The sequence below is a fragment of the Stegostoma tigrinum genome, chromosome 1 (genome assembly GCF_030684315.1).
Source record: "Stegostoma tigrinum isolate sSteTig4 chromosome 1, sSteTig4.hap1, whole genome shotgun sequence".
Lineage (NCBI taxonomy): Eukaryota > Metazoa > Chordata > Chondrichthyes > Orectolobiformes > Stegostomatidae > Stegostoma > Stegostoma tigrinum.
In genome coordinates this window covers 19,813,649-19,828,325 of record NC_081354.1, presented here as the reverse complement: position 1 = coordinate 19,828,325, position 14,677 = coordinate 19,813,649, and the positions used below count along the sequence as shown (strand labels likewise).

The 14,677-nt window shown below is 41.0% G+C and overlaps 1 protein-coding gene across 2 annotated transcripts in view; it reads right to left on the bottom strand.

Moving 5' to 3' along the window:
* jade1 (jade family PHD finger 1) overlaps window positions 1-14,677 on the bottom strand; it is a 121,927-nt gene that overhangs the window by 13,799 nt on the left and 93,451 nt on the right. For both annotated transcript variants that reach the window (XM_048538044.2, XM_048538036.2), the window contains exons 9-10: window positions 12,290-12,799; window positions 2,956-3,073 (exon numbers count right to left, since the gene is read on the bottom strand). In XM_048538044.2, coding sequence (XP_048394001.1) covers window positions 2,956-3,073; window positions 12,290-12,799 — 628 coding nt within the window. The remainder of the gene's footprint in view (window positions 1-2,955; window positions 3,074-12,289; window positions 12,800-14,677) is intronic.

The window sequence follows — 14,677 nt, the reverse complement described above, 5'->3', positions numbered from 1 at the left end:
TGTGCTGATGCCTTCATCAAAATAACATTGATGCAGCCAGAAAAGAGTTGGCATGCCACATGTGCCATCAGAGCCAGACTGGCACAGATAATGCCAATTACAGGGCACGTCAGAGCTGAATTTTGCAGCCCGACAAATTGAACATGTATAATCTGTGGTGGCTTGTTTGAGTTTTTTAAAATCTCTGCGAACAAACTGAGTCAGCAGCAGACAACATGTCTATACACAGTTACCATAGCCTCAACGTATAAACAGAGTTTATCCACTCAGTTTGTGGGAACTGCTTAATGCTGTGTACATAAGCCTTGCCTTCACCACAGCAACAGATTCAGTCCAACAATGCTTTCAACAAAATTACAAACAAAGCTGTACTCAATGATCTTGACACCAAGTCAAAACATGGGAGTCCTGAAATAAACGTATTTATCCAAAATTCATAACCAGACCATTCTTTGTTCTAATCACATAAAAAACCATAAAGACGTTTAGGACTTCACATCTCATACTGCACTACATTTCGGGAAATCCCACATGAAGAAGGAACAATTATATAAAAGCACAAAGGGCAAAAGCAATCAATGATATGTAGTCAATACACAAGCTGTCACTCATTAATATAACTGCAAGTATTAAATGGAGCACTAACTCAAGATAAAAGATAAACAAAACAATCACAACATCAGTGTGAGCCCATAGTGGGCAGAATTCAATGCCCTCTTCAATCAGCCAAGAATATGTGCAGTGGGATCCCAACTTAAACCTCCCAATCAAGCCTGTGGCAGCAATGCTTATAGATGCTTGCACAGACCACTTATAGATGGCCTGCACTGCCAACTGAGGCACTTGTTTAGATAATTAATGCAAACTCCCCATGGCTGGTATTTAACCCAATGCTGACGGGGTGCTTGCTTGGAGGAAGCACAGTCTGAGGCATATTCAAAGGCTGACTGACCGACAGAACGTGGCATCAGGGAGGGGAAGCCTGCAAAAAGCTGCACCTCTGCCCTTGCTGCTGACACACCTCCACCCACCCAATGGACACCTACTGCAAAGGCCCTTCCTGAAAAGAGGCAACGTCCGGCTTTGGCTGGCTCCACAACCAGAATGCCTCCAATGAACACTCCACTCTGTGTCGGGATGCAAGCCCTGCATCATTCATTCCTCAGTTACATTCCCACACCTGAGCAAAAGGCATTGTGATTTTTGCGTTGTGACTGCAGTCTAAACAGGGAGTGAAAATTTCCAATCTGATAAACAGGGAATGAGGCTTGCCATGTACTGCTGAAAGATAACGAACCATGCTTCACAGACTTCTAAACCATCGGCAGCAACTTGAGCGGACGGACTGAAACACACACACACACACACACACACACACGCACATGCACATCCCATCATGTGGAGCAACTCACTCACGTAACTCAGCAACACCAAAGCTTAAAGCAGTATGCTAAGACCATAAACGTTCAGAATTACAACAGCACATCTGTTTTTTCTTCCCCTTTATCCTTTCAGGACTGCACAACTGGAAGACAGTTACCCTATTCCAAACAGCACCTATGCTTATCGTGAGATATTTTAATGGAGGGACAAGTCCGGTTTGCTTGGAAGGTACTATGGCTTCCAAACGTGACATGCCCTTTTTACAGTGTACTACCAGGCTTTCAATCTCGACTGGATAACCAAATGCTTTGCTTCAGTGTCCAAAGCCTACCATCAAAAACCAGTGAAATGTTGAGGCCTGGGCACCAGAGGTACTACATCCTTTACATCACAGAGCACAATACTGGTACAAGAGGTCTTGTGGTGCAGTAGTGACAGCCCTTCCTCATAGCCACAGGAACAGGGTTCAGGTTCCAGCTGCCCTAATGGTGTGTCACAGCACACCCAAACTGGTTGAATAAAATAACTACAATATCAGCGGCTGCAACGCTTGCCTGCCGAGACCAAGCACAACACTGCTCGTCCCAGGAAGTTGTAATCCACAGCTAATCATTTTCAACCAAACAGCATTTTGGATCTTAACTTACACATTTTGTTCACATCAAAACATAAACTGGTAACCATGCAGGAATCTAATCTTCTCCACTGACAAGGATTTAATTTTAGATCCATTACATTGCTTTACTTGCCAGCTAGGGTACTATACGATGTGGTCAACTTTATGAGTAAATTGCGACTGTTGTGATGTGGAATGTTATGACTTTCTACCAGTTGAGGGCAGCAGTCGCTGGTTGGGTTAAAACTATTAGTGAAGACAGAAAGTGGGCACTAAACCCTGGCTTCAGGATGCATTCCATTTGTAAACTTGAAACAGCAGTTTCAGGAGAGAACACACATAGAAATTTAATATTCTGCCTCAGCAAATTCTCATTCTCCTTCAGCCACTACAAAACACCTCAACTGTGGCCACAGAAAATCAAAATTAAAGGGGAGGCAACGTCAAATTCAAAAGCAAGCATTGCTTACCACAGCCATTAAGAACTTGGGAAAGACAAATGTGGGAATGAAAAGATTATTTTTAAACCACCTTCCACCAGACTGTAACCAGGTGACACAGGACCGTTAAATCTGTGTTTGGCGCTTTTCCATCCTTTGGTGACCTTAAAGCATGATACCCAAAGTGTTTGGCAAACACAGACAGAATTTACAAAATCTAGGGTTACGTTATGTATTTAGGAAGGAGGGGGTTCATTTCACAGCCTCTTTAATGGTTCCAAGAGGTCAAATGTCCAGCATGGGATACAGCTGCTTTGGGCCCCCACTCCAAATGCGTTCCCGAAACATATCTGATCCCTGTGCCCAGCCCTGACTATTAACCCCCAAGCCATCCATTCTAATTGACCGTAAGAAATACAGCTTGCGCTTTAGTACTCATTTGACAAAAACAGGCAGAGGAGAGAATAAAAGAAAAGTGTAATGAATGATTCAGAGAAACTAATGGCTTGTGCTCACCAGAAATACACTCTTCCTCAAGAAGTTTCATCTGGTGGTGGAATATTTGCTCTTGGACTCGACAAATCGATCTCTTAATCTTCTCTCTCCGGGTCACCATGTAAGTAAGGTTTCGAACCTGGTGAAAATATATCACAAGTCATGTTACATCAGACTTTACAGACAATTTAGTTTACACACAACAGGCCATTCTACACCTTAAAGTACCAGAGCTGCAACACCTTACTGTAGGTGCTGCTATCCTGATACAAGAAGAAGAAAACCAAAACTTACCTGCATGACCTTCTTCAAAACAACAAAAACAAATAATGTCACTCATAACTTAGCACTAGATCTACCTAAAGGGAAAACAGAAATTGCTGGAATGCACAGGAGCTCAGTCAGCATCTGAAAGAGAAAGATAGGTTAACATTTTGGCTTGATCAGAACAGTTTCCTGTTTTGATATCAGATTCCCAACATTCACAGTCTCCTGTCAAATTTGAGATTGACCCTTGCCGCAAAGTGACATGTGTGTTCCCCCAAGTCACCTCCCTCCCTCCCCAACACCAGCAGGCTGGCCTCTTTACAGCAAGCATCTCAATCTGAAATATTTATGGGCAGCCTGCCAGTAGGGAGCTGTAGATTATGGGAGCAAGCAAACGTACTCTGTGACAGGCCTGAATGTGCCCCTCACACATCAGGCTTCAAACTTCCAATAGCATCGAAATAAACCTCGGACAAACAGGCACAGTTATTGTCACAGTCTCACAGCCCTTTTGACATCGTAGGGGGCCTTTCAGCCCTCTGAATCCATGCTGGCTCCCTGTACAGCAATCCGGTCAATCTCACTGCTCTACACTATCCCCCATCGACATGCAAATTTTTTTTTTCCCTTAAGCGTCCGCCGAATCTTCTTTTGAAATCATTGATCACCTCCGCCTCATCATTCTACTGGGTTGCAAATTTCAATTCAGTACCATGTCCAGTGTAGAAAAAGTTCTTCTGCATCGTCCCCTTGCATCTCTTTAACAAAACCCCTGCCCTGTCCCATTCATTTCATGCCAGAGTTAAATATGGCTCAAAAAAGGTTATGCTTCGTGGTTTTAAAGCCTTGGTAGAACAATAATTTTTTTGTCAATTACAGGGTATACTGCTGCTGACTCTATTTAACTTACCACTGGAAATCTTAATACTTACCTGAGGAGGCCAGAAGAAACATAATGAGTGTTCAAAGTTAGACGGAGGAAACGCAACTGCACGCAAATGCAGAAAATAAGAGTACCTGTCAGCTGCTCATTACCCAATCTCACCAAGAGACAAGACAAGCAACTTCCTGGCTGCAACACCACTTAAATCTTACTTCAACAAAGGAGTGTGTTAGATCTGATTGTAAGGAGATGTCCGCCCACACATCCAGTACAAACAACCAAAGAGCACAGAAAAAAGGCCACATTAACAGGCACCAGGCACCACAACTGCACAGTACCAGCCAGTGTAAAAGGTGTTGTCAGAGAGGCTATTAGTACAATCAGAAAATAAGATTAACCACACAATGTGTACTATATAAAAGAATACACCCACTTTTATTAGGTTTTATTACAATACAATGTTATAAATACTGTACATTCAATACTGCACAGAAGTAAAAGCCAACAGGTTGGAAGTAAAGTAAAGCCATAAAGAAATGAGTAGAGAAACACCTGATCTCAGGTATAGATCGGAAAGGAATCTGAGCAAGTGCCCTAGTTAGCAGATATGTACAGCTCATTGCCCAAAATCAGCAGGTAAACCGTTAGGACTGGGAATTTGTCCATCACACTCAGTGCAGTCATGTCCCTTGTTCACTTCATTCACTAACTTAGCATTTGTTGTAAAGTATTCAATTACATTGCTTCTCTGTATGGAATGGCTGGTTCCAGTAATCTAAAGGTCTAATGCTACCATTTTTAACCCTCTGAGGTCAGAGATAAGGTTGAAATAATTAACATTTTGTAATAACTCCTAAATAAGCAATTTTTAAGCACACTAAAAGAAATGGGCAATTTGAGTAAAATTAAATAGTCACTCAAGAAAAAGTATTAGCACAAATTAAAATCATAGGTGGAGATGAGAATTAATTACATTTCAATTCCAATATTCTTAGCTTGAAAACTCTTTTGTTAAATTCTGCAACCCAGAACATGGAACTGACTGTGAAATCCTGTGTTTAACAGATGTATTCTGATAGGATTAAAATCAGCATCAAAAACATTAACACAAATTAACTTAATTCAATAAGGAATAAGGAACAATGAGGATCTGGCAGAGCACATCATAAATCTTTAAGAATTTGCATATATGTGGAGGTAAGCTTTGTAAGTAACAGGGCATGTTAGTGAGCACCTTATTCCAAATACAGCCTAGTAATCAGATTCGTGAATGTGTGATAATTGAGTCAATTCACTGAGGAAACAGCAAGCTGTAATCAGGATGTATCACATACAGTGCACAGTTGGGATGGAGAGGCAGCAAGAGACAGAAACAGCAGAACATGCAGTGAGAGAAACACTGCATTTGTGTTCAAAATCACAAAGCATTACTCATGAGTAACATACTGGGGATGACTGATCAAATTTGCATTCTATATAAGGTACCACCTATACAACATCATTCATTCAATGCAATATAATTCCCTAAGGCTGCATAATTTAGTGAGATAGGTACCACTCATTTATCCCAACACTACTCCCATCTCTTCCCCTAAATAAGCCTTACATCCCAAAGATTTATAGAAATACACTGGGCAATTTTAACAAATTAAATGCGCAACTTAGCATTTTTTTCATAACTATATATGATAGAAAACAGCAAGGTCAGAGTTGTAATCCAATCTCACTCTCATACCATGTGAATCCCTGGAACAGACTGTGAATCTAACTTTTTGTAATTCATCCTTTGCTGATCATAATTCTATATTTATGGCACAGATTAAAAATAGAACATTGCTAACTGTAGTGAAGCTATTTCTGGTTATGTGGAAATACACACCAAAACCGTCTATAGTGTCAGCAACAAATCTTGGGCCATTTTAAAAATCAGTAACTGATCATCATCAGCATAAAAACACATTTCGCACTTAAACAGAAGGCAGTAGTAGATGTTGACAGAATCATCTGTAAACTATGCACAATAATTATCTAGTTGTGCTGGAATGACCTTATTTACCATTGAAATGAATGCTTTGATTACCCTTGATTGTGCAGCAGGGAAAAAAAAAGACTCCACTAAAATTAAAGTGCACCAGAACACTGTGTTATATGTAAAGCAGCTATACTGAAAGATTTTAAATCTTTCCTATAATGTACTGAGGAGAATATTTTGACAAGTGAAAAGCTAATATAAAATGACATAGGTCAAAACAAATGTTACAGATGATTGGCAAACTCCCTCCTGATCCCCCAAACTCTGAATGCCCGTATTGCCTTCACAAAACATGCCCACACAGGGGAGAAAATCTCTGTCCCATTCTGTATATGTTCAGCAGTTCCACTGCAAGATTAGAAGATCAGTGTAAATTAGCTTACAGCCACAAAACTCTGATGCTGAACTTGACAGAACATTAGGGATATAACTGGCAGCTTCAGCCAACGATAGATTTATTAAAAATAATTCAAAGCTTGTTAAGAGATAAGACACACTTCCAGCTGATTGTGTAAACCAAAACCACAAGAGCAGAACAGGTTAGCCAAGACAGAGAAGTACTTCAGGCTTTTGTAGAATACATCAAGCAGTGGTCCACATTCTGTAACCCACAAGAAATGTGCACATCGACAACCAGCACAGCTAGGTGATTATTGTGCATTGTTTGCAGATGATTCTGTCAACAACTTGTAAACCCTGAGCTAGTTTAATAAATTAATAGATTCATAAATATATTTGAAAATAAATACATAAGTAAAGCAATACACATGTAGATGTACAAGACAAAAATATGAAATATTTATTAACATACATAAAAATTAAATCTAATATTCACAAAGAGCTGCTTCAACAGTTACTGGGTTGAATTAAAGGGCTTAGTTTAGCTCACATTTCTAGGTGGTCAAAATGGGAAAGCAAATGAGGATATGAAGCTCAGAAACTTTTGAGTTCTCCCTATAGATTTTTTTACAGTTACAACGGTTGTGACTCTGATTTATTTCTCATTAGCAAGTCACTGATAGAGACACATCTCTGTATAATGCCCCTGAATGCGTCCCCTTTTCATGAGGAATAGGTAATTAATCTTGAGAAGCCCATGAAATACAACCTACAGTTTCAGATCAATGACTCCTTCTCCAACTTTCAGGTGAAGATGAAGAGGCACAAGTTAGACAACTGAAGAAGAACGATGCAAATATGCGAGCTGAAATACAACTCAAACATTCGATTTATTGGAACAAACATTTGAGAGTAAAAGAATTTGATATGATGCAAAGACCTAACTGCTACAGCCTCAATAATAACTGACAGACCATGCTTCAAGCTCCATTTACTACAAGCTAGACAGGAAACATTTTAGGCAGGCAGGAGTAGCCCTAATGATTAAGAATTAAACCAGTTCAATAAGAAAAGACATCACGTGTGGCAAAGGCAGTGGAGACATCATGGACCGAATAAAGAATTTGCTACAACGATTTTAAGACTGTAGCGTTAAGTATCTCTGGCTAGATTGATACCTGGGGCTGTTCAGAGGAGTAATAACACAAACTAACACACTATTAAACAAACATAGAAACTGCTGGAGAAACTCAGCGGGTCAGGCAGCACTTGTCGAGAGAGAAACAGAGTTAACATTTCGAGTCCAGTGTGACTCCTCTTCAGTACTGAATATTTTAGTATTCTGTATTTCTTGGAAATGTACAAGTTTAAGCAGAGGTTTGACCAAAATTTTTTAAGATATTAAAGAGGTACACAGATAGGATAGACTGGGGAAACTATTTTCACTAGTTGTGGGATGTTAACCCAGTTGGGAATACAGGGCCAGTCAACACAGTCAAACAAGTTAGAGGCAGATCCTTTGAGAATAAAATCAGTAAATACTGCCACATGCAAGCAGCAGTCATTGGAATTCTCAAACAGCAGTTGATGCTGTATCAGTCTATAATTTTACAATTGAAATTAATTGTTTCTTGACAGCCAAAGGTTATGAAGTAAAAACTGGTTAAGGGAGTTAGCCATGACTTTACTGGATAACAGAACAGCCCTAGGGAGATGGGGTGTGTGTGAGCTGAACGGCCTTTTCTTAGCCCTATATAGCAAGCGATGCAGTTAACTCTGCACACAAGAACCCACAAACAGCAAATGACTAGCTCATATTGATTGAGGGAGAATTAGCGGCAGAATTCTCTGAGCAATTCTAAATGTGATTGATAGAGAAACTGACAAAAGCTGGAAGGAAGTTTTTTTTGTGCTGTCCTGCCCATTAAATAAACGGCTGTAACCTGAACATCCAATTCTTCATGATAAGATTTGCTCTAACGCTTCCTGCGGAATTCTAAGGGCTAGTTGTAATAGTGAGGCTCTGTAATTATTACTAGCATGAAAAATGTCAATATTAGCTGTGCCTCTGTTAACTCCCAAATGAGGAACATTTCCAAAGGCAGCAGACAATATCCAATGCTTCACCCAAGCGGCAATTATCTATGCATGATTCTGACCAGTGAACACTGTAGAAGAGGACATCACAACCAAGGCAAAAAAATAATCTGCGCTGTTTCAAAGACAAACATGGGGCGGCATGGTGGCTCAGTGGTTAGCACTGTTGCCTCACAGTGCCAGGGACCCAGGTTCAAATCCAGAGTCATGTGAAATCAGGGGTAGGTTAATGGGTCTGGGCGGGATACTCTTCAGAGGGGCGGTGTGGGCTTGTTGAGCCAAATGGCCTGTTTCCGCACAGTAGGGATTCTATGACCTATGATAATTCCAGCAGGGGCTATGGGATGGCAATGAGAAGCAGGAATCCTGTGTGGTTTCCCCCTTGCTTAATCCACTGAGTGTTGCTGTTCCAGTCAGTGAAATTCAGGAGGGAACTGGAACAAAGTTTGAGGCTTTCTGGGACATAGTTTGGAAATCCAGGTCTGGAATTTCACAGGTGTTTTTAATTTGAAAACTTCCAAACTCCCCCATACTCAGAGAAACAGCACAAAGAGAATTTGATGCTAACTTTCCAAGTCCCCATCTATAATTGCGTCACAGAGATTCAGGGTTTGCAACTGAACCAATGCACTATAAAGGAGGCCGCAATAGTTCATACTTGATGCCCATCTTATTCTAGGCTATGTAGGTGTGTATCTAGAATAAAGCTACTTATACACCAATGTATGTCTTCATATTCCAAAACCAAAAGGTGCCATGGTGATTCCCATTACAGAATTCTCACTAAAAAAGATGTACCTAATTGGAAAATTAACCTCTACTTTAAATCTGCTGGAGAGGCAAAGGGTATGTTTACATTCAGGTTAAAATATTCCCCTGCACTCAAAAGATTGTTTACATTATTTCAGTGTACAAACTGTAATATTTTTGTCTGTTCATTGTCTCTATTTTTATTTTCTACAGTTAATTGGCTGTGGTTTTGTTCCAAGGAAACATGTTTACTGCTGAAACACATTCTTAGAAAACAGAAATGTGTCATTTTAAGTAAAATGTAATCAACGCCAATTTTAATCAAAACACTTTGCATTGTAACATCCGTTTTGTTAGCCTGACTTGGCAAGCTACTAAACAAGGGCTCTCAAAGTTATGAGGGAGGTGAAAGAACAAAAATAGAAAAAGTGAGCTTTTCATCAAATGTAGCTTTTAAAGAAACAAAGCAAACAGTTGGATGAATTTAGAATTCTTTGCAAAATTATGCATCATATAACTCATGCGGCAAAGCAATTATGCCAAATTTTACGCATGTATGAGTCTCATGCCATTTATGTTCATGAAAAGTTCAACAAAAATGTAACTTTAAAACAATCCAGAACATGCTCTGAGGCTTGGCAAGGGTTGCGGTATGGAGCAGTAATGGACACAGCTCTGAATTCACCTTATTCCTTCCCAGTCTGAGCTGGGTCATGTTGAGTGCAGACTACAGTGACTCACAGTGAAAAGGAAAGAAGAATACGCATATACCAACAAGGAACAACATTAGGCCATTCGCCCCTTTGACCCTGCCTTCCCATTCAGCACGATCGTAGTTGACTACTCGACATTTCTCCATACTCTTGTGGACGGCCCCATGTACAGCAGACAGCCAGGCCTGGCCACCATCAGAAAGCCCGCCAAAGGAACATTGGCATTATGGAAGCAATTCTGCCCAGGCTAAACTTCAAATAAGGCAAAGAATAAGCGGTGAAAATACATAAGCAGAACTTACCTGATCACACGTGTATCAGTAAAGAAATATGTCTTGCATGTCATTGGTTGGCTCAGAGCGTAGCACCAAGGCCACGGCCGATATTAAAAAATACATTCTTTCACCAACAAGTTCTCCAACCCTACAGGTATCCACGTGCACAAGAATACGCAGGAACACTTTACTCCAGGTGTTCCTCCCACAGTAAGGGCTGGACTGTATACAGGTTGCATACTGTTTACCCCCTCCTAATTCCAACAGAGTACCCTCAGCTCAAGTGACACCAACTGCATTTGCAGCTCAAATAAGGAGATTGTAAGTGAGCTCTAACTTGCTGACTCAGAAGTTGCAAGAATTTCCTGTGCTGCTCAATGGGAATGACAAAATCCTGCGTGACAACTTAACAGAAATAAGTTAGTTCCGCTTGGGGCAGGATATGCCATTAAATCAAGGCAAGAAAATGATAAATCCTGCTCTACATCGGACTATTGTACTTTGGAGGCTCAGAGCAAGACTTAAATCAGCAGAGATGGTTATCACCAGACAAACTGTTGCAAACAATGTGGCTTCAGAGCAACAGCAACTTTACATCGTCTTGCGGTCAACGTTCAAACGAAAACACAAGGTTTGAATTTTTTACCTGCTTGCTAAAATATCATGTACTCTGACGAGGGAAAAATAGTGTATTACTGTGTGAGGTCTGTGAAACTGCTTGTATTGTGCTGGACAGCTCAACTAATATATTTTGGAAATTTACAGCATGGAAGGAGGACATTTGGCCCTTCATTTCCATGACAACCAAGAAATAGCACCTAGCCAAATCCTACTTTCCAGTCCTGTGTGCCTGGGCTTGCACCATACTGTACATTGAGTGTATCTCAGAGTACATGAAAAATATTATGGCAATTTCTGCCTCTACCATGCTTTCAGGCAATGAGTTCCAGATCCCACCCCTTTCTCAGTGAAGCATTTTCCCCTTGAATTCCCTCTGAACATTCTACTTTTCACCCGAAATTCATGCGCTCCAGTTACGTACTCCTCAAGCAAGGGAATAGGACCTTTCTTCCCATTATACCCCTCATAAGGATATTAGAAAAAGTAACAGGAGCAGGTCACCTGGTCCTCAAAGCCTGCCCCATCTTTCTACAAGATCATGGCCGATCTACCCCAGGCCTCAAACCCTCATTCGGGGAGCCCTCAACTCTGCGAAGTTTCAAAAACCTAGCCACTACTTCTTCAAATAATTTCAGTATTCATAATTTTAAATACCTAGGTCTCTTTTCAGCCTCGTTTGTTCCAAAAACGACCATCTTAGACTATCCAACCTTTCCTCATCAATGAAGTTTTGCAATAACCTCACAGATAGCCTCTGTACCCTCTCTCGTGCAACCTCATCATCCGTACTGCAATAACTACAGCAGTACCCTCACTACTCTTATTCATATTTCCTTACAGTTTCAATATTACTTCCCAGTTCTTATATTTGATGCCTAGGCTAACAAAGACTAGCGTATTGCGGTATGTCTCCCTGGACCCCTACTAATTACGTTCCAGCCAGCTTCGCCGTTCTGAACACTCCTTAGCTCTCCTGCATTTCTCAGGAACCTCTACGATTTATCTTAAGATGAACGCAGGCAGTTCTTAGGCAGAACACTAGATGAATTACTAACACCCTTGTAGCAGTATATATCAACTTGAACAACGGGAAAATTAACTACCTCACTCTTCTAAGTGTGGGCAGTTCCAGTGTTGGGATAGAGTCAAAGATGAAACAATCACAGAGACATGCATCGTCCGGCTGGAGGACAGTTTGCAATGACAGAATTTGTTTGCTTTCTCAAAGACACAGTGAATAAAATCATCTTAATAAAAACACCTAAGTTTTAAAAAAAGCATTCAAAATTACAACATTTTCCTACGGAAAAAAAATGGAGATTTTCACCAAGATATGATATTAAATTGCCGAATTGCAGCTCCAAGCAACAGCACTCACCCTCTCTAGATCCTGCCGGAGGTGCGTGAAGAGCTGCAGCCGTCTGAACAAGACATCTTGTTCCTGCTTTGCCAGATTGTCCTCCTCGTCCTTTTTGGGAGTGAAGAGGGGCTTGTTGAAATTGCTCTTCCTTTTCCCCTTCCAGTACTGGTAAATATAATCCACAAGTTCCTCAGGCAACTTCAAGTGCTGGGACACCTCGGAGACGCTGACAAAGTTATAAAATTCGTCCTCTAACTGCTGGAGTTTTTGTTTGCGAAGGCTGATCCTTTGAGCTTCCTCCTGGCTCTGGTCCATACTGTCCAGGGCATTTTCCATGACAGTAGGTTTCTCTTGTACCTCCACAGTGGAATAGCCTTTGTTTCCCTCATCGGGCTCCTTGCTGCTGTGCTTCGGGCAGTAAGATTTAAACTTCACTTCATCATTTTCCGCCAGGATGGTCTTCATTTCCAAATTGCGATCAAATGCACAAGTCACATGGAAGGCTGTGCGGCAGTTTTTCACTGAACACTACAAGTACATTAAAAAGAAAAGTCCAGTTACGATGAGGGGAAGGTATATTCCAAGTGGTCATGTGGAGAATACAACAGCACTTCTCGTTACTTTGAAATGTTAACTTTCTACTTTTTGATAAGGAAATGCCCTGCAAACCCCAAAAAGAACATGTTCGTAACTTATTAGCTTTTTAATAGAGAGAACTAACTAAGCATTTGCTGGCCTCTGGAACACTCAAATTTATTGCTGAAAGCAATCATCTTGTGCATGCAGTCTGATTAGCAACCAAGCAAATCAGATCAAAGATTGGCAGTCCTCCCAGACCCTGGTGGCCAGTTAGACAACCATTCAAAGCAAGAGACACCAGGTGAGGAAGCCCAGCATTGAAATCTAAAGTCAAGTTTGAAGCACTTGCAACCACCCTCAGCCAGAAATGCCAGGCAGATAATCCATCTTGGCCTCCTTCTGAGATTCCCAGCACCTAACTCCCCTAAAGTCTGTCCACCATCTGCAAGGCATAAATCAGGAGGAAATAATGAGTGAGATACTCTTGACTGTATGAACACACACAGCTTTAACACCACTCAAGAAGCTTGATGCCATCCAAGATAAAATGATCAATTTAATCAAAGCTCCCATCCAAGATCTTAAACATTCACTTTTTCCACCACTGGTGCACAGCAGCAGCAGCAGTGTGCACCATTTACAAGATGCACTGCAGCAACTCCACAAGGAACTCGGTCCAGACCTTCCAAACCAGTGACCCCTATTACCTTGCAGAACAAAGTCAGCAGACACATAGAAACATAACCTGGAGATTTCCCTGCAGGACACACCCGCCTGATTTGGAACTACACAGCCACTCCTTCACTGTCCTTGGCTCAGAAATCATGGAACTCCCTCCCAACCAGATATACATACAGAACATGACTACAGCAGAGCAAAGCAATTGATTTCTACCGTCTTCTCAAGGGTACTTACAGATGGGTAATAAATGGTGGCATGGTCAGTGACCATCCCGTTCCACAAATACAACTAAATTAGGCAGCTAGATCAACAGAGATCTCTGGAGGAGGAATGACATTTTGAGAATACAACAACCTGGGATCCTCAGTTTAGTGAATAGAGCCGTACAATGAAAAATTACAGAAATCACGCCAAACCTTTATAAATGACAGGTTAATCTGGAGTACTGTGCCCAATTCTGTACAGGACATTTTAGGAGGGATGCTGTGACCCTGGAGTTGGTGCAGCAAATCATGGCACAAGGGATAGAGAGCCTCAAAAATTCAAACAAATCAGAGAAACTTTAGGATTGCACCCTCAGAAAGTAAATGGTTCAGTGGAGACTTAAGAGACTTATCCAACTTAACAAAGAATTTTGGCTGAGCAAATAAAGTGAAACTGTTTTCATTGGCAGGTAAATCCATCATCAGAAATTAGAGATTTAAAAATAATTAGCAAATGCAAAGGGAACAAGCGGGATGGCAAACAGCAAGTTTTGATGATCTAATGCATTGCCCCTCTGTTCAAGCAAGGGGGAAGGCAGAAAGCAGGAAATGATAGGCCAGTTCGCCCAACGCAAGTTGGGAAATGCTTGAATCCATTCACTACTAAGGAAGACTGGGCAGGACATTTAGAAAAGCTTAACGCAATCAAAGTCAACATGGATTTAAGCACAGGATAACATGTTTAACAAATTTACTGGAATTCTTTGAGGATATAACAGTGTGGATAAAAGGGAGTTGGTAGATGTGATGTATTTGCATATCCATGAGTCATTCGGTAAGCTACCAGAGAAGATTATTGCAAAAAAAATAGTAGGAGTTGCAGTAGTAGGGATAAAGTGTTAGCATTGATTAAGAATGGGGGTTAGCATACAGAAGACAGAAA